The 25,233-nt window shown below is 34.8% G+C and overlaps 1 protein-coding gene across 3 annotated transcripts in view; it reads left to right on the top strand.

The window, feature by feature from the left end:
* The window catches only part of LOC127119989 (protein SULFUR DEFICIENCY-INDUCED 1), a 79,547-nt gene that overhangs the window by 4,575 nt on the left and 49,739 nt on the right, over positions 1-25,233 (top strand). Inside the window, exon 3 of one of the 3 annotated variants that reach the window (XM_051050373.1) lies at positions 16,333-16,428. The exons of the other annotated variants lie outside the window; for them this stretch is intronic. Within the exon in view, the coding sequence (XP_050906330.1) occupies positions 16,333-16,428 (96 nt within the window). The remainder of the gene's footprint in view (positions 1-16,332; positions 16,429-25,233) is intronic. 3 annotated transcript variants of the gene reach the window in all.

The following is a 25,233-nucleotide window of genomic DNA, read 5'->3' as shown; positions in this document are numbered from 1 at the left end:
ATTGTGTAGGTTGAGTACACAAAATAATTTCATCCAAAATAGATTGTAATAAAAAATCATTCAATAATAATAAATTCATGTACATAATTAATTGAGAAGAAAAAAAATTATAATATACAATATTGTATATCCATGTCTTATTTATAGAAAGTTTAATGGATAAATAATTTATTCATAGATGAATATAGATACACATTAAAATCCAATTGATATGGTAGAAGAAAAACTTGCAACAAATTAAAGTTTAATATTCGGGGAGAACCGTAAGATATATAAGCTTGTCTCTTAAAATTTTTATTATACAACAAAAGTCATATCCAAAAAATATTTGACTTAGCTGAGGAATTTGATAGATTACCAAAATATCTCCAGAAAAAATTACAATATACAATATTGTATACATGTGTGTTATAACACATTAAAATAAAATTTATATCTAAACATGCATGAAATTAATTAAATACCCGAAAAATATTAAGAAACATAGGTTATATCAATAATATCTTTGAAGATGAAATTTGTTTTACCTTATTTGATTAGAAAGATGCGATAAATCGGTCATTACGAGAAAAAAAGTAGATTATTTTGTTAAATTTAGACTTCATGGAGACTTATCACTTTATGGAAAATATGAGACTAGGAGATAAATGAAGGTTCAAATTAACATATCCTTACCATATGGTTCATTTTCAATCCTAATTAATGGGTCAATAATAGTTCTAATTAAAAAATTAAACATGACTTTGACAAGGATGTTGAAACAATATTGATTGATACCATATCCCTTAGATATATTTTGATGATAATAAAGTATTTAAATAACAATGGAGTATTCTAACATATGTTCAAGTAAGCATGGTTATAAAACTAAGAATAGATAAAGAGAAGCTTGAGAATTCTGAATCTGAAGATCAGACTCTGGCTCTGAAGATCATGTCTGAAGACTTTGTCTCTGATAGAAGGTCCCGACTCTGAAGTATCAGAAGCCAAGAAATAGACTCTGAAGATTTTAGCCTCTGAAGAATGCAGTATGAAGAAGTTGACCTATGAAGGTTGTAATCTCTTCAATCGAGGAACCTCTGGCAGACTCTGAGATCTTTTGTTCATGTTAAGACTTAAGGAAATATCTCTTCATTATTGTCCGAGCTTCAACGGATAATTTCTCTTGCATAAAGTTGTTTTCTTGATATGTCTAATCAAGTACAAAGGTTATCCAACCTTTTAGTGAAAGTCTTCGACATCTATTTTTTTCCCTTCTATATAAGGAGTTAAAGGACCATAAGCTGAATACTAATACACTTCAATACAAGACTATAAACCTTAACATTTCAAAGAGAAGTTACTCTGTCAAATTTGCTAGACTTAGAACCTATTAACATTGTGTATATTTTAGAAGTTCTTAAGTCTTACAGTCTTTCTAGGTTGTATTTTGTCTACACTTCTGATTGTATATCAAGTGTAATTTTTAACCAAATCTCTTAACAATTTGTTAGAGTCAGAAGTCTCTTGTTTTAGTGTTTAAGCATTTAAAGTCTCTTTCTTGTGTGATTGAGCATATAAATCTCTTACTTAAGGATTTGAGCATTGTAAGTCTCTTGCTTGTGTGCTTGAGTGTAGAAATCTCTTACCTGAGGATTTGAGCATTAGAAGCCTCTTGCTTGGTGCTTGACATTTGTAATCAGTTTGGTTATAATGAAAATCCCTTAGAAGTACTGTAAGTTCTGAGTGCGTCTAAGATGGGGGGAGGGGGGGGGGGGGGTGAATTAGGGCCAATTAAAAATTATGGTTTTAGAGACACATTTGTTCTTATTTTTCTGGTTTGATGATGAGTTTGGAAAGCGATAAAGTGCAGAAAAATAAAGAACACAAGGAAGTATCCTAGTTCCCATTACAATCCGAAGGTACGTCTAGTCCTCTTTCAACACGATAGAGATTTTACTATCTGCTATGACTTGTACAAGACAGACACAGTCACCAATAACAACCTCTTGTGATTCACTAAGTTGATATGAGAACAATCCTCTCAAACTTAACTCTCTGGCTTCCAACAATCCTGGACAAAAGGTGTTTACAACCAATTCTGAAAAATATTAAGTAAATAAAGTATATCATAATTTATCGATCACTATGACTGATCTTCCAAACAACCAATTTATAAGGATATATTAGTGCTCAAGTGTTTATGAATATGAGATGAATTTTTTGGACTGATATATGTGAACAATGCAGAAAAATTCTTAATGAAAGTTCAAAGATCAAAACACTTGTTTGAAAATGAGTGTGTATAAGATTTCAAATTGCAATGGAAGAGGTGACCTTTGTTTTATGAATATATTATATATATATATATATATATAATATATATATTATATATATATATATATATATATATATTAATATATATATATATATATATATATATATATATATTATATATATATGAAAAAGTGTGATTCAATGAAAAGATGCAATGGTTAAAGGATGATCTTTGGAAAATGTTTAGTTCATAAGACAGGTCTGAAAACAACCACTACATCAGAAATATTCAAAATTTTGTGAGGGAAATCGATTTACCAAAAGGGGGTAATCGATTTCCCGAGTTAAAAATTTGGTTCTAGCAAGTGGAAATCGATTCCTGGAAAAGGGGGAATCGATTTCCTGAACTGAATTTTGAAAAAATGTTTAGAAAAAAGACATAGTAACAACGATATGTGAGACATAATGGATCATGCATACAATGAATATTTGGAGTAATTTTGAGCACTAAGTTATCAATATATATTGCATGTTTGTACCTTAAAAACTCACGATCAAAGCTAATCTTCAAAAAGTCTTGAATCCTTTGATGCTAGATTTCACACATTGAACATTGAGTACTGGATTTGATTAAATTCACTTGAAGCTTTTTTCATACTTTTGACATGATCATTTGAATTACAGTTTGTCTTCATCAAAACATATTGGATGGAAAGTCTTGGCTTCACATTCTCCCCCTTTTTGATGATGACAAACAATTGAAGCTTTATGCATAATGCTCCCCCTAACAATGATAACTCCCCATTGATCCATGCATCCATGAGAGTTTTACAATTTAAGGCTTACTGCAAAATTTGTTAGAGAAAGACACACAAAAACCATAATATCATCTCCCCCTTTGTCATTAACAAAAAGGACGGGAAAAGGTTTAAAAGCTAAGCATTTTGGCATAGTGTCGCATCCGCGAAAAACAACCGGCGGGCAAAAACAAAACAAACAGAGCCGCCACCGTGCGTTATTTATCCCAAAGAGGGAAAGGAAACGCTCGAAGTAAACCTGGAAAAGACATGGTCTCGCGACCAAAGAGAGATGGGATCGGGAGTCGGTTATGCGAAGGGAAGGTATTAGCACCCCTACGCATCTGTCGTACTCGACGGGATCCACGCTCAGAAAGGAAAGATAAGGTTGCTAAACACTTCTCAAAAGAATGCACACACACACTGGAATAAGACACAGGTGGAATAAGAGGGGAACGAGCTCGCTAGGATTTCGCATCATATGCCTACGTATCTCATCTAGAATGAGAATCAGAGCTACCGTAGTTCGGCTCACGCACGCCAAACAAAACACACGCAGGAAACCGACTGCCAATTGCTGGGCTTATGTCAGACTCCACACAAACAGGCAAACATGGAAACCGAATGTCAATCGCTGGACTTACATCAGACTCCGAACCAACAAACACACACAGGAAACCAACTGCCAATCGCTAGACTTACGTCAGACTCCCAGAAACAAGAGGTTAACCGGACGCTGAGTCGTCAAAAACAACAAAAAAGGTGAACAAACAAACTAACAGGGAGTCTGGTACTCGAGCCTGCTAGCTGTCAAGCAAACACACACAAAAAAGAAAAGGGTGCCCGGAGAGATCTCGTACGATCTCCTGCCTACGTACCTCATATGGTATGAGGATCAGGGAAACGTAGTTCCCCTTAACAGGGGAGAAACTCCTATCCTAACCAGAGACTGGGAAATGACAAACTAAAAGGGAGTCTGACTCGAGCCTAATAGTTATCATGTAATCCACCATGGTCCTAGGTTGAGGTTTCTATCTAACTTGCACCGGCAACAAGCTATCCTAAACAGCACAGGCAAAGCAAACATACACACAATTAGCACACACTATATACAAACAAAGTGGGCTCACACAAGGTTAAGCTTTAGTCGAGGGGTCATGTCAACCTCGACAAACAAGCCACTGTAACAGGGTGATGTTAGCTCTTAACCCTAACATTGAGAGTTAGGGTGAAGCTGATGAAATGGGAAGTGAGGGTAAGACCTCACAGCTCTTATCCCTGGCCTGGGAGAGCTTCAGACAAATGAAAGTGCGGGAGTTCAGAAAGTTGGAACTCTTCTCCGCATATGACTGACACAACAAAGATCTTGGGTTAATATCCACAATGCATCAACACAAGGTGTGAGCAAATTGGATGACACACTGAATAGCAGGAGATGGACTACACATCTCTTTTATCTGCCAATTGCCTTATCAAAGGACTTTTCCTGCTTGGCACAAATTTAAACATTCACAAGCATTGCCTCTTAAGGAGGACTTCAGACAGGTGCCTGCCCACATAACAGGACAGGTCTTCCAGACTACATGAAGTCAGAGAGTTATACCTATGTGGTTAAGCAACCAAGCAAAAGCAAAGTTCAAAATGAACTTAAGCAACTAATGTACCTGTGGAAACATCACATAAATCAGTACAACTGTACAGACAAACAGACAATCATGAATATCAAACAGTCAAACCCAATGAGCAAAGGCATAAGCCAACAAGTCAAACTCAAATGAGTTAACAACCCTACAAAACACACAAGGTTAGTAGCCAAAATCAAACATCAAATGCTCAAGTGAGGTAGCATCATGAACCATATAACCTGGATGTTCAACCTGAAACCAAAGCTCAAAGATGAGACAAACCACTAGGTCAAGGCCTAGGGTCAAAGAAGGAGAAAAAATTCAAAACAGAACATGAAAATTAGCATGAATCAACTTCAATCAATTAAGAACATTATCCAAAAGGTCTCATCTTAATATCATTCACCAAATTCATTTCCTGAACCAAACATGGCAAGGTATGCACATTGTAACCACATTGTGACATCAGAATGAACAAATGCACATTAAATCAAAAATGATTCAAATAGTTTTGACAAAATTCATGAGTAAACAGAACATACAAAATGATCAACACACCAAAAATCAAGGCAATTGGGCAACATTAGGCATGGTAATCAAATTGCATAAGGCAAGGTAAGCATAATCAAGCACATATGTGACACCAAATGGCACACCAACTTAGCACAAGCATAAAACAGAAATGAAACATGATAAAAACCTCAAACCAAAGCAAAAACACCATTCAATATGTCCAGAAGTAGTGTGCAAAATTTCACATTCATGGGATAAACCACAAGCATTTCACAAACAAATGAAAATCAATGCCATTCAAAAGTTCACAAATGATCATCCAGAATGAAAAATCTCAATCAAATCAGAAATCAATCCAAAAACTCCACAAAAAATCATGAGCATTCACAACATTCATATCAAGCACCATACAAAAAATCAGAACATTTGGAATTCATTTGGCATGGTAAATTAATCAATCATGTTGGACACCCGAAGGTGTGACACACATTGTCACACCTAACTTCACATGATCATATCTCAGCAATGGCATATGATAAAAATACAAACTCAACACCAAAATGTCCATCCAAGAGTCTAGTTTAAGCATGTAAAATTTCATGAGCATTGGATAAACAACCATCATTTCACAAATGAAATAGTAAAGAAAGGTTCAAAATGGACATGCATACACAAACCCTAGGGCAAAATATTTTCCAGCCAGGCACATTTTCTGAAAAAATAACTAAAAAAAACTAGACACAAAATGTGATCTAATGCAAAAATTCCCATATTTTTTGGATCATTTATCAATTAGTTATGAATTTATGAAGTGAAAGAAAAAATAAAAAAACATGAAAAGCATAGTATGAATAACATGGAGGGAAAAGGAAATAAGCATGGCAATTTTGAAATAGGTGGAACCACGGGGAATCGAATTGAAGTACAATTTGAATGCAAGCGCGCCAAACCAAAAATGTCACCGTTTCACACTACCAAACCCTAACGCGCGCGCCAACACCATTTGAAAAATCCGCAGGAAATAGCGATGAACTCGCAGGTAATTCCCTAGGTAGCGCTATGAAGGTTGCACGAAAATCCGCAGGAAATGTGCAGGAAATCTGGACACGTGAAGAACATGATGAAGATCATGAAGATCTTCATCTCAATTTTCCAGAAAAATCTCAAACATACCAGAAATGAAAAACAAACGTATCATTCAATTCATCATTCAACATACAGTCACAATCCACAAACATTTCATGAGAAAAACACCTAAACACGCATGGATCTAAGAAATCAAAGTTCATCATCAAAACTTCAAACGCGTGGATCTAACTCAATTTAACACCAAATCACTCCATTCAAAGTGCAGATTACTCATCATTCAATGAACTACAAGAATATATCAACAATTTTGAGAATTAAGGAAGTGGAAAAAGTGACCTCTTGAAGTGCAGCTTTGAATCCACGTGCTTCCAAGGCTTGGCAAGGCTTAAATCTTCTTCCAATGTGCTTCTAGAGATGGATGATGATGAAATGGAGGCTCAAAGGCTCTTGAATTCGACTGAATCTCCAACTGCCATGAAAGCTTCAATCTATGAACATGAACTCTTCAGCCACGATTTCCCTTGACTCTTGATCCAAATATGCTCCACAATACCTCTGGATGATGAATGAACCAAGGAAGAATGCAAGTGTTTGAAGAAATTTGGAGAAAAAAGTGAGAGAGAATTTTGAGATTTTGAGAATTCTAGATCTAAACTTGGGAAATGTGATGAATTCTGTTATGATTTGTGTTATATATGCTCCACTAATCATGATTAATTAAGCCTAAGCCAAGTGCTAATGAAATGGATTAAATTTGGAGGTGTTTTGCAAATTTTGGTTTTCATCCTTATGCATGGAAATGGCATGTGAACAGTACACGAATTCATTTGAATTTCACTTAAAAAACATTTTTGAAACCAATGGTGAAGGCAAAATATCCAAATTATGCACCAAATTTAAATAATGAAATTTCCCTCCAAAAATCCCAAAATTGGCAAGTGCTCATGAAATGACAAATTAGGCAATTTTATGCAAGATTTGGAAATTATAGGTCAAAACAAGAATTTAGCAAAAAGAGCCACTTGATTTGGACTTATGGTTAAGAAGTTATGCATTTTTGAAGTTCCATGTTCACTTGGCCATGATTGATCCATATCTCCTCAACCACACATGAGAAATTCATGATCTTGGACTTTTTGGAAATGGGAGAGAAAGATCTACAACTTTCATGTTCAACAAAATTTCATTTGAAGCTTTCTTGATGATGTAATCTTGAGTTGAAAACCTTTCCATTTTTGGCAATTTCAAATTATAAGTCACTTTCTATTTTTGGAAAGTTTTGTCCTGACTTTATTTTCTTCAATGTTGATGTTTGAAATGTCAAATGAGACTTGTTTAAACATGAATGAAGTATTTCTAACCACTTCCCACCTCCAAATCCAACAGTTGACTTGTGGTTGACTTTTGTTGACTGATAGATGACTTGGTCATGCACAGATGAACTTGGGCCTCAATCTCCTGATGAAATGGCTCCAGAATGAAACCCTAGCTTATACAAGCTCCATAAAACCACATGATGATCCCCATCTCATGAAAGACCTCTTCTCCTTGAAAAACCCTGATTGGCATAATGCAACTGATTAGGGTTGACCAGCGGTCAAAACCCTAATCCCAAAGAAGCTGATCAGGAATAATGAACCATGATGATGATGGTGTACCACTCCAACCAAGATGATACTCAACCCCCTTGAGGAACCAAGAAACCCTAATTGAAGCACAAACTCAGATGATTACTGATCAATTCATGAGACCCTTAGGCTTGAATCTTTTAACCTCTCCATCTTCTGAGAAAGACCTAGGAGGATAACTTGCTCAATGTTTCCATATGGTATGCAAAATGTAACGCCTAATGTCCTAAAAATGAAATGCAATATGCTAAGCTAGTCCCAAAAGAGGAGGACAAATTTTGAGGTGTTACACATAGATATAGTAAAACATTAATCAACCAAGGAGTTATATTAAGATAAACATTGTTTATAAAAGAACTACAACTTAAATGAAAACATACATGAAAACAGAGCAACAATGAAATTATAACATTATGAGAAAAACAATAAGAAAAAACATTATGATCACTATCTTCCATTTCTTCATTTTCTTTATCCCCTTCTTCCTCTTCCTCTTCTACTCCCTCATTATGATGGCAGTTTTGTTGTTTGAGAAAGTTTATGTCGGAACGTATGGCTCGAAGCTCATAAGAGTGAAGAATATCCATCTCATGAATCTTGTTATAGATAAGCTCAAGTGTATATCCACCTCCGGGAGCGGGAGGAGGTGCATATGCATTTTCCACATCCGTATGTTTGTAGAGACCATCAACATCCTTGAAAATTCCCATATTTGTTAGGCAAGTCTTGCTGGAGATCATACTTGTCCTTCCCATATTTTTAGAGGATTCCCTATGCAACTCAATCCCACATGATACTAAGAGTTTTGTAATGGCTATAGCATAAGGAAAACCACTTGTCAAACTTCTTGAATATTTCCTATATGGAAGTATCACATATGTCCAATTAATCTTCATATTTATCTTCATAGAAAACATGAGTTGCATTTAGTATTCCCAATTTTTTCATAATTGTTACCTTTCGGAACAAACATATAAGTGAGGAAGTAGTGAAGCATGCGGTCATTGACGGATAAATTCTTGCTTGAGAGAAACAACTTTGTTGAATTTGAGCGAGCATGACGAGCATAAAATTCGTGTTCAGAGATCTTGCTCATACTGAAGTAAAACCTTAAGTTGTTGAAATTTTCCCAACCCTCAGTGTCGGGAGTAAAACCATGCGAAATTCTTTCGCCTTCAGATGGGACACCTAAACAAGCACCAACATCTTCCAAGCACATTGCAATCTCAATACCTCTAACAGTAGTACTAAAGGAATAACCCGGAAGAATAGTGAAATGGGCATAATTTTCTCCTAACCAAATCTTGATAAAACAACCCTGAATCCGATATGAAATTTATAACCCCTTGATATTCTAGCATGGCAGGAAATTAGAAACTAGAAGAGGGAAAAGTGTCAAGTTTACCAAATTTCGGAAGGAGAACATTGCATTGTCTGAAGCTTGTCATCATTCTTCTCTGCTTCAAGGATGGTTGGAATTGTTCTTGGTCAGAGTCAGGAGCATTTCAACATTCACCCATCTTACCCTTTCCTTTGGAGTTCTTAGGAGGAGTCATGGATGGAGCTAGGAGAGGATTAAGGTTTGTAAGAGGATTTTTGGAATGCTTTTAGGGGTGAAAAAAGTGATTATGAAAAATAGCTTATTTGGGATTAGGTGTGAAATGATTAATATATAAAGTTTTATGATAGTGAGATTTTCAAGAGGATTGTGTTGGTAAGTGAAGAGTTTTTAGTGGGTAATAGAGGATAGGATTGAAGAAGGTGTGTTTACAAGCCCTTTAACTTTTATTGCTTGCTAGGTGGCGCTCATGAGTGTCACGTCATGGCAAGCACCATGGTTAATGCCATGAGTACAAGCTTGGTATTTTATCTATTTTTCGTTGTTTTCATCCTGATTTCTCGCACGGATGCTCCTACCTGACAAATACTCGAAACAAATACAATATAAAAGCATAACATCATAAAAATGAGACAAAATAAACTAAAATGTCATGTGCATCGAGTCAGAAACATTATGCATTTCGTAGTTATCAAACTCCCCTATACTTGAACCTTTGCTTATCCTCAAGCAAACTGCTAGCATATATGAAATTTTTAGTACATCCAGCATTATAATGTAAAGACTTTAAAAAATATAGCACTCAACTACTCATACATGGATATAAAATCCATTTCGGCCAAAATTGACTTGATAGGTACTAATTGTTCACCAAGGATATTGTGAAAACACAATTTCGTATTTTGTGGTCAAAAGTTTCCCTCTTATGCAAACCAATCTGAATCATGCCATTATGCCCAAACCTAACTCACACATTAAACCTGTTATCCCTTCATACTCATACTAGGAAATATATGTTAGTGACTATGATATAGTTTTATCAATCTACGCACTTTGACTTTATTCATTAATAAATAGAAGGATAAGATACCATTTGGCTAAATGACCGGGTGAGAGTCACCTAACTTAGAAAGAACATTCCCTTTTTATTAATTTTTTCTTTTAAGCTAATGATCATTCTCTTATTTGCATCAACTTCCCTACATAGTGTGTGCTTGGGATGATGATGACTGCTTAGATAAAGTACTCAAGGATTATTAGAGAACAAGAACTCAATGTTATGGACATACATTTTGAAACTGACAGTCCCTACAGTGCTAGCACTCATTAACTATGTAGTGTTTGAAAGAGAGCTTAGAAATTCTAAGGTGAGTCTAACAGATGTGGGGTATTTTTATCCAATAAACTGAGATAAACCTATCATATTCAACATCCAATGAACACTATCATATAAACCTAAATTATGGAAACAAAAGTCATCAGCATACCTCGTCGCAAGAATCGTTCGGTTGAACAAAGTTTCATAGCGCTTTATCTGCTTAACACCATCCCTTCCATCCCAAAATGTAATGTACATGTAATCAACATCCCTTCTTTGAGCCATTGTTGAAAATTTTTAAAATGGAAGTGGTATTGAAAAGTTTTTTTTTTGTGAGTAAGAATGCTAGAATAAGAGGTGTGGAGGTTGGGTAAGGATTTGGTTTAAATAGAGGGTGGATAATGGAGTTTGGAAGAGGAAAAATTGGAAGTTTGAAGGTTTTGAGAAGGTTTTGGAAAGGGGGAAGAGTAAATGTGAGTGGGTGGGAGTTAAAGAGTAAATTTTGCTGGGTATAAGTTAGAAAGTTGTAAGTTTGAAAAGCATAGGGTGAATTTGCTATTTTTTGCACGTTCAAGGTTCACTGCGGACGCCATGAACCTGTGGCGAACACCATGGGTTATAAAATTTTGCTTTCAAAAGTTTAAAGCCTATGGTGAATGCCATGGTCCTTAATGGTGTGTTTTCAAGTGTCTTTGGGGCTATCGTTTAAATTTTGGTCTTTCTTAAGGCTTAATAGACCATAAATTTGACAAAAATTATGAAGGTATAAATAAAATTCGAAATACGAACTAAGCTAAAATGTTTAAAGAAAAATAATTGAAAATTAAGGAAAGAAGAATTGAATTAAATTGAATATGATAAAAAAAAATTGACGGTTGCCTCCCACGCAACGCTTTGTTTAACGTCGGTAGCTCGACGACTCAGGAATGTAAGCATTTATGGTGGTTCTTTCGAGAGTGATTCGTCGGTCAAACTTTTAATAATCTTCGGCTCCCATGGCCATTTATCAAGTCATATCTCATATCCTTCACCTCTTCTTTTCTTCCTTCTGTGAGGTGGTTCATACTTATGAACTTGTGGAAGTGGTTTTGGTTCTATCCTGAGTATCACCTTTTCAATTTTGGGTTTACTTCTTTCATCCACCACCTCAAAGGTTAGAGGTGTCTGTGCAAGCAGGGAGATTTGAGTCTCCAATGCCTTGTTCTAAGTCACGAGACACTCGACCATAGTGTTCAACTGCCTAAGGATTTCATTAGTATGAAGACTTTGTTTTCTAAACTCTTCATTATGGAGAATTTGTATCGCCACAAAACGCTCCATCATAGATTCTAGTCTAGAGAGAGCTTGCGTCACAATGAAATTCTATTAATATTTCGAGGTCGGATTTATGAGAACTTGGAGGTTTCTCAAAATATTGGGAGTGATAATTGTAGAAAAAAATTGGTTGATCCATCCACCTAGGATTATAGTAATTGAAACAAGAGTGCCTTAGTCTATACGATGCTACATCGAAATCACGATACTGACGGTTGGTCCCAACAATGACGCCAAAAACTTGATGGGCATCCTGTAAGCGCACGAAAAAATCAGCTATAGTATAAAAATTGCCGAACCCACATAGATCAATGTCAACCTACCGTTATCTATTATTGCTTTGTAAACCTAAGACTATCGGTAAAAGTTTTATTTGAAAACGGATCTAAAATAACAAGTTTATGAATTAAATGAGACAGAGACTTGAATGTACTTTTTGGGTACCTTCGGGCCTCAAATAAAATTCAGCACCTTACTCTGTTTTAAAAATCATTTTTGGAAGAGTTATCATTCTAAAAATACTGTTCACTTTCGTGCGGTCCGTAATGTATTTCGGAACCGTAGTTACAATTTCAAAACACTTTTTAAAAACCAACAAATCTTAATTAATTAATAAAGCATTGTCGTTGTTTTTAGAAATTAAAAATTTGTATTTTAAGACCAGATACCGCTTTCACTAAGTCGCGCTAAAACCGGTATCTAAATATTTTCGGTGTCACGCAAAATTTTTCTTCTTTAAACAAAATTGAGAACCAAAAAGTTATTTTAAGATAAAAATTCAGTGCTGTTTATTTTACCGAATCTTGTCGCGACGGCGATCCTCACATCCCAGACTCTAAGAGTTTAGTCAGACATATCTATTAAAATTGACATACTGCTATTGAATTACAAATAAATTAAACTGAACATGATATTAATTGGTTTTGGGATAAATATATATAAAAAATGTGTCATCTAAACTCCATCGAGATCTCTTTCACTTTAAATTGTATCATCTAAACTTTCTGTCGATTAAGGTCTTTAAGAACGTTAATAAAAAATGATATAAAAATATTAAATTTCATAGATATTTTTTTGTGATTAATTTAAATAGATATTTTACACACACATCAAACATATTATCATTTCATCTTTTTATTCTATTAATTAAATTTTGAGTCACATTGATTGGTCTTATAAGGATGCATTAATGGATACATTGCATATATTAAAAGATGCATTTCAATTCCAGTAGACCTAACATTATTTTTGATTTTTCCATTTGATTTTATTGAGATGATTTTTACACTACAATTAAAAATATTGAAAAAAAAATATGAAAAATGCAACCAAAGTTGGGAATTTTTTTTAAAATTAAGTTGAAGTATTATAAAAAAAAAGATAGAAAGTGACAAACCTACCATTCTTTAGTCATTATCTAAAAAATATTCTCTTATCAAAACTCTACTCTATCATTCAACTATTTCAAATAAACAATATAAGCAATTACAAACAACAACAATACTCCACTTTTGATTTTCCAAAAAAAAACAAATAATAGTTCAAAAAGAGAGAAAGTAGAAACAAAGAGATAAAAAAAAATTAATATGTTGAATGAGAAAGAGATGAAAATTATAAAAATAAATAAAAAAAGATTTTTAACTTCTATCACCACTTAATAGTTAATGAAAATTATAAATATAGATTTTTCGTGAGAGATGAAAGTTAATTTTTCGATTGGTAACCAACAAACATTATCAAATACTCAAATTATTTATAAAAAAGATGGAGAACAATTTTGAAATTAAAATAGACCACTCCAAAGACTTATATTATATATATATATATATATATATATATATATTATATATATATATATATAATATATATATATATATATATATATATATATATAAAGTTTTGGTTAATTGTATTGTTCACGGTATAACTTAAAATATTTATTATTGTTATTAGTAAGTTTTTTAAGAATTTTAAATATATTTAATTATATTTTTTTACAAATTATATATATATATATATATATTATATATATATATATATATAATAAAAAATCATACAGAAAAATTAAGACATGTGTAGTTTGAATTAAAATATTATAAATATAATTTGACTAACCATACACATTACATAATCCAAATTTTGTATCATACACATTATATAACTTATTAATAATAATAATTATTATTAATAATAATAAAAGAATTATAAGACAATAGTTTTTTTTAAAATGCCACGTGTCAAAAACCATTTAGCATTGGAAGCATGATGTCATATAGAATCAAGCCTCAATTCGTTCCACATTCTTTCACAGTGGTTAGCATCCCAGGTTCCTTGTACTATATATTTTCCTATGTCCTGAGTTTTTCTTTATGAGGTGCATGTGCCTTCAAAACAAAGGCCTCTATCTTTCGTGACAGAAAATGAAAGGAGTTAGTGTCTTGAAGAAAAGTTCTAACAGAAAGAAACATGATCTTTATCATGTTATCCATAAAGTTCCTTTTGGTGATAGTCCTTGTGTCAAAGCCAAACATGCTCAGTTATGGTATCTATACCCTTTCGAAAATTTCACTTTTGATTTTTATCTGCATCATGTTGTCTCTGAAAATTGCACCATTTCCTCATAATTCTTAGTTGTATTTTAATGATTATTTGTATTTTTTACTTTATTTTGAATTATTAATATTTTAGGTTTAAGTGTAAGACATTTTCAACTTTTAGATTTACTTGTGAATAATGATATGAATGTGAATTCAATGGGTGGATAAAGATCCAAAAGCAGATATAGTGTATTTTTGGAAGTTGATTAACGTTAGGAGACAAAGTGGATAGTGCTTTGAAAGATATAACTAACATGATAAATCAATTAGATAGAACTGAAGAAAAATCAATTAGATAGAACTGAAGAAGCTATTGAGGCCTTCAAATCTTCCTGAGATATTTGCTCCAAACATTCTCAAGAATCCATTGATAATGTTGTTATCGATATTTACAAGGTAGTATAAATCATATTTTAGTAATTTACATAAATACAACATAAACACAGAAAAAGACATTGATTGTCTGATGATCAGACACAAGTAATAACTTTAATTAATGTGTTATAGTGATTTATCAGAGCACAAACATTGCACAAAACACTATAAAAAAAGATACAAGTAATTAATGTGATATAGATCAGAGCACAAACATTGTACAAAACATTTATAATAAAAACACTGATAATCTGACCCAAATAATAAATACAAAATGACAAAACATTCATGATTTGACATATTTAATATTTTTAATAAATACATATCAATTGATTAACATATTAGAGAGATTGAAACAAATATTGATTTATTTGTAGTATAAATCATATTTTAGTAATTTACAGAAATACAACATAAACACAGAAAAAGACATTGATTGTCTGATGATCAGACACAAGTAATAACTTTAGTTAATGTGTTATAGTGATTTATCAGAACAGAAACATTGCACAGAACACTATAAAAAAAGATACAAGTAATTAATGTGATATAGATCAGAGCACAAACATTGTACAGAACATTTATAATAAAAACACTGATAATTTGACCCAAATAATAAATACAAAATGACAAAACATTCATGATTTGACATATTTAATATTTTTAATAAATACATATCAATTGATTAACATATTAGAGAGATTGAAACAAATATTGATTTATTTGTAGTATAAATCATATTTTAGTAATTTACAGAAATACAACATAAACACAGAAAAAGATATTGATTTTCTGATGATCAGACACAAGTAATAACTTTAATTAATGTGTTATAGTGATTTATCAGAGCACAAACATTGCACAGAACACTATAAAAAAAGATACAAGTAATTAATGTGATATAGATCAGAGCACAAACATTGTACAGAACATTTATAATAAAAACACTGATAATCTGACCCAAATAATAAATACAAAATGACAAAACATTCATGATTTGACATATTTAATATTTTTAATAAATACATATCAATTGATTAACATATTAGAGAGATTGAAACAAATATTGATTTATTTGTAAGTGTTATTTATCTCAAACTGTAGTTTTAGTTAATATGTTATTTACCAAATCAAGTGTCATTTTTGTAAGAAATTAGTTTTTGTTGGAATTAACAGAAATGTGGAATAGTAGAGGAGCAAATTGATTTATCTAAAAGAAAGCTAAAACTTATATATCAAGGAAATGTCTTTAATGGAATGACTACAAATAATTCTTGTTCTAAACTTATATATCAAGGAGATGACTTTAATGGAAAGACTCCAAATACTTCTCGTTCTAATGACAAGAAGTTCCAAGTTTCAATCAACCAAGAAATTGCAAGATTATTGGTACTTAAATCTTTCATTATTTTTAATCTAACTTTACACTGTTTTCTTTTTCTTAGATTATTGACTCCTTAAAATATGTATTAATCATATAGGGAAACAAGGGCTGGACCTACATGCAAAAGACAAACTACATGATGGCTGGGGTAATTTTTAAGGAAGCTCAAATGTTAGATGCTGATGCCAACAATGTAACACCCTTCTAAATACCCCAAATATTTAATTAAAACAACAGCATATAAATCAATATCAGAGTAATCATGCACCAAGGGTGTCACATAATACTTCACATAATTCACCGTAAAAATCAGTCATGCTCATTATTTAATCCAACATAAACACTTCTTTAAAAATTCGCAGCGGATAGAAACATTCAACATCTGTAATATCTTAAAATTAACATCTATTCAACAAATAAAACATCCCGTCCCGATGTTACATCTATCAGAGCATGACCCACTAAAACCACTCTAGACTTCAAGCACTAGCTTCTACTCAACTCACTGCTCGTTACCTGAAAAATATAACTGTAAGGGTGAGTTCCTCAATCGATATAACAAATATTATAAACCATCATGTTATGTTAAGTAACTTTACACGTTAATCACCCACATCATATCATGCATTCGGTAGCAGCATATTCAACTCAACATCATATTCAAACACAACGTAAATGCAACTCAAATGAGACTCGACTCTTCATGCATGTGGTACCATTTGGAGTAAAACTCCCAACTTAAAATCATTGCCAGTTTAGTGGGCATCAAGGCATAAGCCTTCAACTTTCAACTTAAAATTTTTGCCAATCCAGGCCAACGTGGTGTGAGCAAAAGCCCCAAAATTTTGCCAATCCAGGCCAACGTGGTGTGAGCAAAAGCCCCGACTTAATGCATATGAATGTATATGGCATGTACGACTTGAAAGTTCAACAACATAATAACAACGACAACATAACAGCTTTTTCAGCAACAACAACTTAAAAATCAACTTTGGCTCATCAGCCTACAACTCAGCATTTTCAACAAAACAACTTATATTCAACTTTGGCTCATCAGCCTACAACTTAATATTTTCCACAAAAACAACTTATCAACACATTTGCATCAACATTTCGCAACATAGACTCCACGAATTTATTTATCACAATTGGATACAATAGGCCAATCACCAATTACACTTACATCATAAAAATCAACCATTTTTACATACTGCAACAGTGTTAACCGGTTAACGCTATAGGTTAACCGGTTAACGCAGGAAAATTACACTTCCAGGCAAAACGCAACAGTGTTAACCGGTTAACGCTATAGGTTAACCGGTTAACGCAGGCAAAACTCAACATTTTTCACAATTTATAACAGTGTTAACCGGTTAACACCCTGGGTTAACCGGTTAACGCAGGCGAAACAGCAGTTCCTGCGCTAACACAAGGCAGAATGCAGAGTTTCCGCATTTTCCGCCGTTGGAGGACTTCCGGACCTCCGATTCAACTTCCGTAAAAAGCTATACGCTCAGAAATTCACAATACACTCAAACACAAATTCAATTTCAGCTTTAATACAACTTATTCAACATAATTTCTCAGCATTCTAAATCCCAATTAGGGTCAATCGACGGCTTATCACTACCCATTACATGTTAATCGATAATACCCATTAAACGACGATAAACCCCCCTTACCTTAACAATCCGGCAACTCTTCGAGCTTCAAGCTTTTCCGTTCTCCAACCTTTGCTCCACAGCTCTTTGCCCTTTTCCTCTTCTCTGCAGCTTCTCAGTTTTCACGTAAAAACCTTTTCCAAAAAAATGAAAACCTTTTCTCTTATTCCACTTATATATTTTCCAATAATAATTATTATTCCACAATAATAATAATAATCCAATAATTCAATTTATTTAATTAAATTATTAAATATATTATTAACTTAATTAAATAATTCTTTTACTTTATTTGGGGTGTTACAACTCTCCCCCACTAAAAGAGTTTTCGTCCTCGAAAACATACCTCAAACAAATAACTCTGGATAGGACTCCTTCATCTGACTCTCCAGTTCCCAAGTCACATTGCCACCTGCTGGTCCTCCCCAAGCTACCTTCACTAAGGCAATCTCTTTACCCCGCAACTGCTTCAACTCTCGATCCTCGATCCTCATAGGCGATGTTTCAACAGTCAGGTTATCTCTCACCTGTACATCATCCACTTGGACTACATGCGACGGATCATGAATGTACCTCCTCAACTGAGACACATGAAAAACCTCATGCAAATTCGCAAGTGACGGCGGTAAAGCGATACGATAGGCTACCTCTCCTATCCTCTCTAAAATCTGATAAGGACCAATAAATCGAGGTGTCAACTTCTTCGACTTCAAAGCCCGACCAACACCTGTTATCGGAGTAACACGAAGAAACACATGATCTCCCTCTTGAAACTCAAGTGACTTCCTCCTCTTGTCATGATAACTCTTCTGACGACTCTGAGCCATCCTCATCTTCTCCTGAATCATCTTAATCTTTTCTGTAGTCTGTTGAACAATTTCCGGTCCGACCACAGCACTCTCACCGGACTCACACCAACATAACGGTGTCCGACATCTCCTACCATACAAAGCTTCAAACGGCGCCATACCAATGCTCGAATGAAAACTATTGTTGTAGGTAAACTCAATCAACGGTAAATAACAATCCCAACCACCTCCTTTTTCCAAAACACAAGCTCTCAAAAGATCTTCTAATGACTGAATCGTCCTCTCAGTCTGACCGTCAGTCTGCGGATGATATGCAGAACTCAATCTCAGCTTAGTTCCCAAAGCTCTCTGCAAACCTTCCCAGAACTTCGATGTAAATCTAGGATCTCTGTCCGAAACAATACTCGACGGAATACCATGCAAACTTACAATCTTCTCAATATACAACTCAGCCAATTTTTCTAACGGATAATCCATTCTAATCGGAATGAAATGAGCCGACTTTGTTAATCTGTCAACAATCACCCAAATAGCTTCAAAATTCTTACTTGTCCTCGGTAAACCAGAAACAAAATCCATACTGATACTATCCCACTTCCACTCTGGAATAGCCAACGGTTGCATTAGCCCAGACGGCTTCTGATGCTCAATCTTTGACTTCTGACAAGTCAAACAAGAATAGACAAAACTCGCAATTTCTCTTTTCATTCCCGGCCACCAAAATAACTTCTTCAAATCATGATACATCTTCGTAGCTCTAGGATGAATACTCAGACCACTACGATGTCCTTCCTCAAGAATACTCTTCTTAAGCTCGGTAACATCCGGAATACACACCCGACTACCAAACTTCAAAATACCATTCTCATCAACTCTGAATTCGCCACCTTGACCTTGATTCACTAGAGTCAACTTATCAACCAAAAGCATATCAGATTTCTGACCCTCTCTGATCTCATCCAGAATACCACTTGTCAACTTCAACATTCCCAATTTAACACTATTGTGAGTACTCTCACACACCAAACTCAAGTCTCTAAACTGTTCAATTAAATCCAATTCCTTAACCATTAACATAGACATATGTAATGATTTCCGACTCAATGCATCAGCCACTACGTTTGCTTTACCCGGATGGTAATTCAACCAAAGTCATAATCCTTCAGAAACTCTAACCATCTTCTCTGCCTCATATTCAGCTCTTTCTGATCAAACAAATACTTTAAACTTTTGTGGTCACTGAAAACCTCAAATCTTGACCCGTACAAGTAATGTCTCCATAACTTCAGAACAAACACCACAGCTGCCAACTCTAAATCGTGCGTCGGATAGTTCCTCTCATGAACCCTCAGCTGTCTTGAAGCATAAGCTATAACCTGCTTATTCTGCATCAACACGCCACCCAAACCCAACAATGAAGCATCGCAATAAACTTCAAATGATTCCGACGAACTCGGTAATATCAGAATAGGAGCAGTAGTCAACCTTCTCTTTAGCTCTTGGAAACCTTCTTCACATTTTGAGTCCCAAACAAACGCTTGCCCCTTTCTAGTCAACATCGTCAACGGTAACGCCAACTTAGAAAATCCCTCAATGAACTTCCTATAATAACCAGCCAAACCAAGAAAACTTCGAATCTCAGCAACAGACTTCGGAGCTTCCCACTTAGATACCGCTTCTATCTTAGAAGGATCAACAACCACACCACCTCTTGAAATCACATGACCAAGAAAACTTACCTCTCCTAACCAAAATTCGCACTTGGACAATTTAGCAAATAACTTCTTTTCTCGTAGGACTTCTAAAACCACTCTCAAATGTTCAGCATGCTCTTCTTCAGATTTCGAATACACCAAAATATCATCAATAAACACCACCACAAACTTGTCTAGGTACGGATGGAAAATCCTATTCATATACTCCATAAATACTCCAGGTGCATTAGTCACACCAAAAGGCATTACAGAATACTCATAATGTCCATACCTTGTTCTGAAAGCAGTCTTCTGAATATCCTCTGTTTTCACACGGATCTGATGATACCCAGATCTCAAATCTATTTTACTGAACACACTTGCACCAACCAACTGATCCATCAAATCATCAATCCTCGGTAAAGGATACCGATTCTTGATCGTCACTTTATTCAGTTGCCTGTAGTCCACACACAACCTCATAGTACCTTCTTTCTTCTTAACCAATAGCACTGGTGCACCCCACGGTGACACACTCGGACGAATAAATTTCTTATCCAATAGATCTTCCAACTGACTCTTCAATTCAGTTAACTCAACAGCAGACATACGGTACGGAGCCATCGATATCGGCCTAGTACCAGGTACCACGTCAACAGAGAACTCCACTTCACGCTCTGGCGGCAATTCATTCACTTCTTCCGGAAACACATCAGGAAAATCACACACCACAGCTAGATCGCAAATCATCAGTTTATCTTTAGCCTCCAAAGTCGCTAACAGCATAAACAACTCTGCCCCATCAGCTACTTCCTCATCCACTTGTCTCGCTGATAGAAACAAACTCTTTCCTTCCTCACTCTCAGGAAATATCACAGTCTTATCAAAACAATTGATAGAAACTCGGTTAAACACCAACCAGTTCATACCCAGAATAACATCAATCTGCACTAGTGGAAGACACACTAGGTCCATCCCAAAGTCCCTACCAAAAATACTCAAAGGACAATTTAAACAAACCGAAGTAGTAGTCACTGAACCCTTCGCAGGAGTATCAATTACCATACTACCAAACATCTCAGATATCTCTAACTTAAGTTTCACAGCACAATCCAAAGATATAAAGGAATGAGTCGCACCTGTGTCAATAATAGCTACAAGAGGAAAGCCATTAATATAACACGTACCTCGGATCAAACGATCATCTGCAGAAGTCTCAGAACCCGATAAAGCAAAGACCTTGCCTCCTGACTGATTCCCTTTCTTCGGCTTCTGACACTGACTTCCAATATGCCCTTCTTCTCCGCAATTAAAACAAATCACTTCCTTGTGCTTGCAATCAGCTATTGCATGGCCTATCTTACCACAGCGAAAACACCTCTTTACTTCAGCAGTGCATACATTACTCTTATGACCAGCCTGACCACACTTGAAGCAAACTATACCAGTAGGAGCACCTCCCCCACTAGCTCTCTGAGCCGGAGCAGCTCTTTGTCTCCCTTTTCCAGCTGGAACATCATACGGCTTGCCACGGTTTTGATGTTGCTTGCCTCTGCGGTCACTGACAATCTTGTAATGAGCATTATTGTCTTCTTCAAATATCCTGCAGCTATCAACCAAATCAGTAAAAATGCGTATCTTCTGATACCCAACATCCTTCTTAATTTCAGAGCGCAATCCGTTCTCAAACTTGATGCACTTCGAAAATTCAGCACCACCACCAGTGTAATGAGGATAAAATTTGGACAACTCCACAAATTTCGCAGCATAATCAGTGACAGACATGTTTCCTTGCTTCAGCTCAAGGAATTCAATTTCCTTCTTACCACGGACATCTTCCGGATAATACTTCCTCAGAAATTCCCTACGGAATACATCCCAAGTAATGACTTCACCTGCCACGGTCAACCTCTCGTGAGTCTCTAGCCACCAGTCATCAGCTTCGACTGCTAGCATGTGAGTACCATACCGAACCTTCTGAGCTGGAGTGCAATCCATAACACGGAAGATTCTCTCAATCTCTTTCAACCATCCCAAGGCTGCATCTGGATCATGCTTCCCTTTAAACACCGGCGGATTCTCTCTCTGAAAAGTCGCCAAGCTACGTGACCCAGCATCACCACCAGCATTTGGCAAGTTCTGCACCGCTTGTGCCATTGCTTGCATTGCGGCAGCCATTGCAGCGTCATTCCTTCCAGCCATTTCAACTTATCAATACAACACAACTTAACGTTAGATTAATAACAATTACACAATTGTTAGACAGTAACGACACGACAACTGGCCGGACAGACCGACCTGCTCTGATACCACTAATGTAACACCCTTCTAAATACCCCAAATATTTAATTAAAACAACAGCATATAAATCAATATCAGAGTAATCATGCACCAAGGGTGTCACATAATACTTCACATAATTCACCGTAAAAATCAGTCATGCTCATTATTTAATCCAACATAAACACTTCTTTAAAAATTCGCAGCGGATAGAAACATTCAACATCTGTAATATCTTAAAATTAACATCTATTCAACAAATAAAACATCCCGTCCCGATGTTACATCTATCAGAGCATGACCCACTAAAACCACTCTAGACTTCAAGCACTAGCTTCTACTCAACTCACTGCTCGTTACCTGAAAAATATAACTGTAAGGGTGAGTTCCTCAATCGATATAACAAATATTATAAACCATCATGTTATGTTAAGTAACTTTACACGTTAATCACCCACATCATATCATGCATTCGGTAGCAGCATATTCAACTCAACATCATATTCAAACACAACGTAAATGCAACTCAAATGAGACTCGACTCTTCATGCATGTGGTACCATTTGGAGTAAAACTCCCAACTTAAAATCATTGCCAGTTTAGTGGGCATCAAGGCATAAGCCTTCAACTTTCAACTTAAAATTTTTGCCAATCCAGGCCAACGTGGTGTGAGCAAAAGCCCCAAATTTTGCCAATCCAGGCCAACGTGGTGTGAGCAAAAGCCCCGACTTAATGCATATGAATGTATATGGCATGTACGACTTGAAAGTTCAACAACATAATAACAACGACAACATAACAGCTTTTTCAGCAACAACAACTTAAAAATCAACTTTGGCTCATCAGCCTACAACTCAGCATTTTCAACAAAACAACTTATATTCAACTTTGGCTCATCAGCCTACAACTTAATATTTTCCACAAAAACAACTTATCAACACATTTGCATCAACATTTCGCAACATAGACTCCACGAATTTATTTATCACAATTGGATACAATAGGCCAATCACCAATTACACTTACATCATAAAAATCAACCATTTTTACATACTGCAACAGTGTTAACCGGTTAACGCTATAGGTTAACCGGTTAACGCAGGAAAATTACACTTCCAGGCAAAACGCAACAGTGTTAACCGGTTAACGCTATAGGTTAACCGGTTAACGCAGGCAAAACTCAACATTTTTCACAATTTATAACAGTGTTAACCGGTTAACACCCTGGGTTAACCGGTTAACGCAGGCGAAACAGCAGTTCCTGCGCTAACACAAGGCAGAATGCAGAGTTTCCGCATTTTCCGCCGTTGGAGGACTTCCGGACCTCCGATTCAACTTCCGTAAAAAGCTATACGCTCAGAAATTCACAATACACTCAAACACAAATTCAATTTCAGCTTTAATACAACTTATTCAACATAATTTCTCAGCATTCTAAATCCCAATTAGGGTCAATCGACGGCTTATCACTACCCATTACATGTTAATCGATAATACCCATTAAACGACGATAAACCCCCCTTACCTTAACAATCCGGCAACTCTTCGAGCTTCAAGCTTTTCCGTTCTCCAACCTTTGCTCCACAGCTCTTTGCCCTTTTCCTCTTCTCTGCAGCTTCTCAGTTTTCACGTAAAAACCTTTTCCAAAAAAATGAAAACCTTTTCTCTTATTCCACTTATATATTTTCCAATAATAATTATTATTCCACAATAATAATAATAATCCAATAATTCAATTTATTTAATTAAATTATTAAATATATTATTAACTTAATTAAATAATTCTTTTACTTTATTTGGGGTGTTACAAACAAGGCTCTAAACTTAGCCTTATGCTTAATCAGACAATCATGTTATGAAGAAGTCTATTTAATTATTGAAGAAGTTTTGCAAGGAAAACTTCAAGGTTCTAATGAAATTAAGTTCATAAATAAAGCCGAGGAATTGCTTATAGAGTTGAATGCAAACTTGCCACAACCTAAGTTTATGGATGATTTAGGTCTTGATGATCTTGTGAAGGAAATTGATGGGTCGCTTAATGTATGGAGTAATATTAGATCCAGAAGACTTCCCATCTTTGAGGAAATATCTTCTTTTAGGGATAATTGACATGTTGATAAGTTTTTAATTGGTTGTGTTGTATATTGTTTTAGGTCTAGGGTTGATAAATAATCCTTTCTCTGCTCTAGTTTCTTGTTTTTCCTTTGCTTTTTCTCATTAAAATGGTGAGAATAAATGTATAATAAGGTTCGCTTGCTTGATAATTTAATTAATAAATCATGTTTTAGTTATGTGATGATAAAATCTCTGTTAAGATTTGAGAAATATTAATAATGTGTTTTGTTTTAATTTTTTATATAACTAAATAGTGAGGTGTTGATATAATAGTTTCTATCTTTCTATATATTTGTTAACACTTGCCTACTACGCTATAATTGTCCTATAATATTTGAAAAGAAGTTTAAATAATGAATTGTCATAGTCTAAAATTCTTATGCATAATAAGTTTTGATTATAGAAACACATTAGCTCTAAGTTCTCAGAAATTTTTTTT

This window comes from Lathyrus oleraceus, chromosome 2 (genome assembly GCF_024323335.1).
Source record: "Lathyrus oleraceus cultivar Zhongwan6 chromosome 2, CAAS_Psat_ZW6_1.0, whole genome shotgun sequence".
In the NCBI taxonomy this organism is placed as follows: domain Eukaryota; kingdom Viridiplantae; phylum Streptophyta; class Magnoliopsida; order Fabales; family Fabaceae; genus Lathyrus; species Lathyrus oleraceus.
This window is presented reverse-complemented; position numbering and strand designations above follow the sequence as displayed.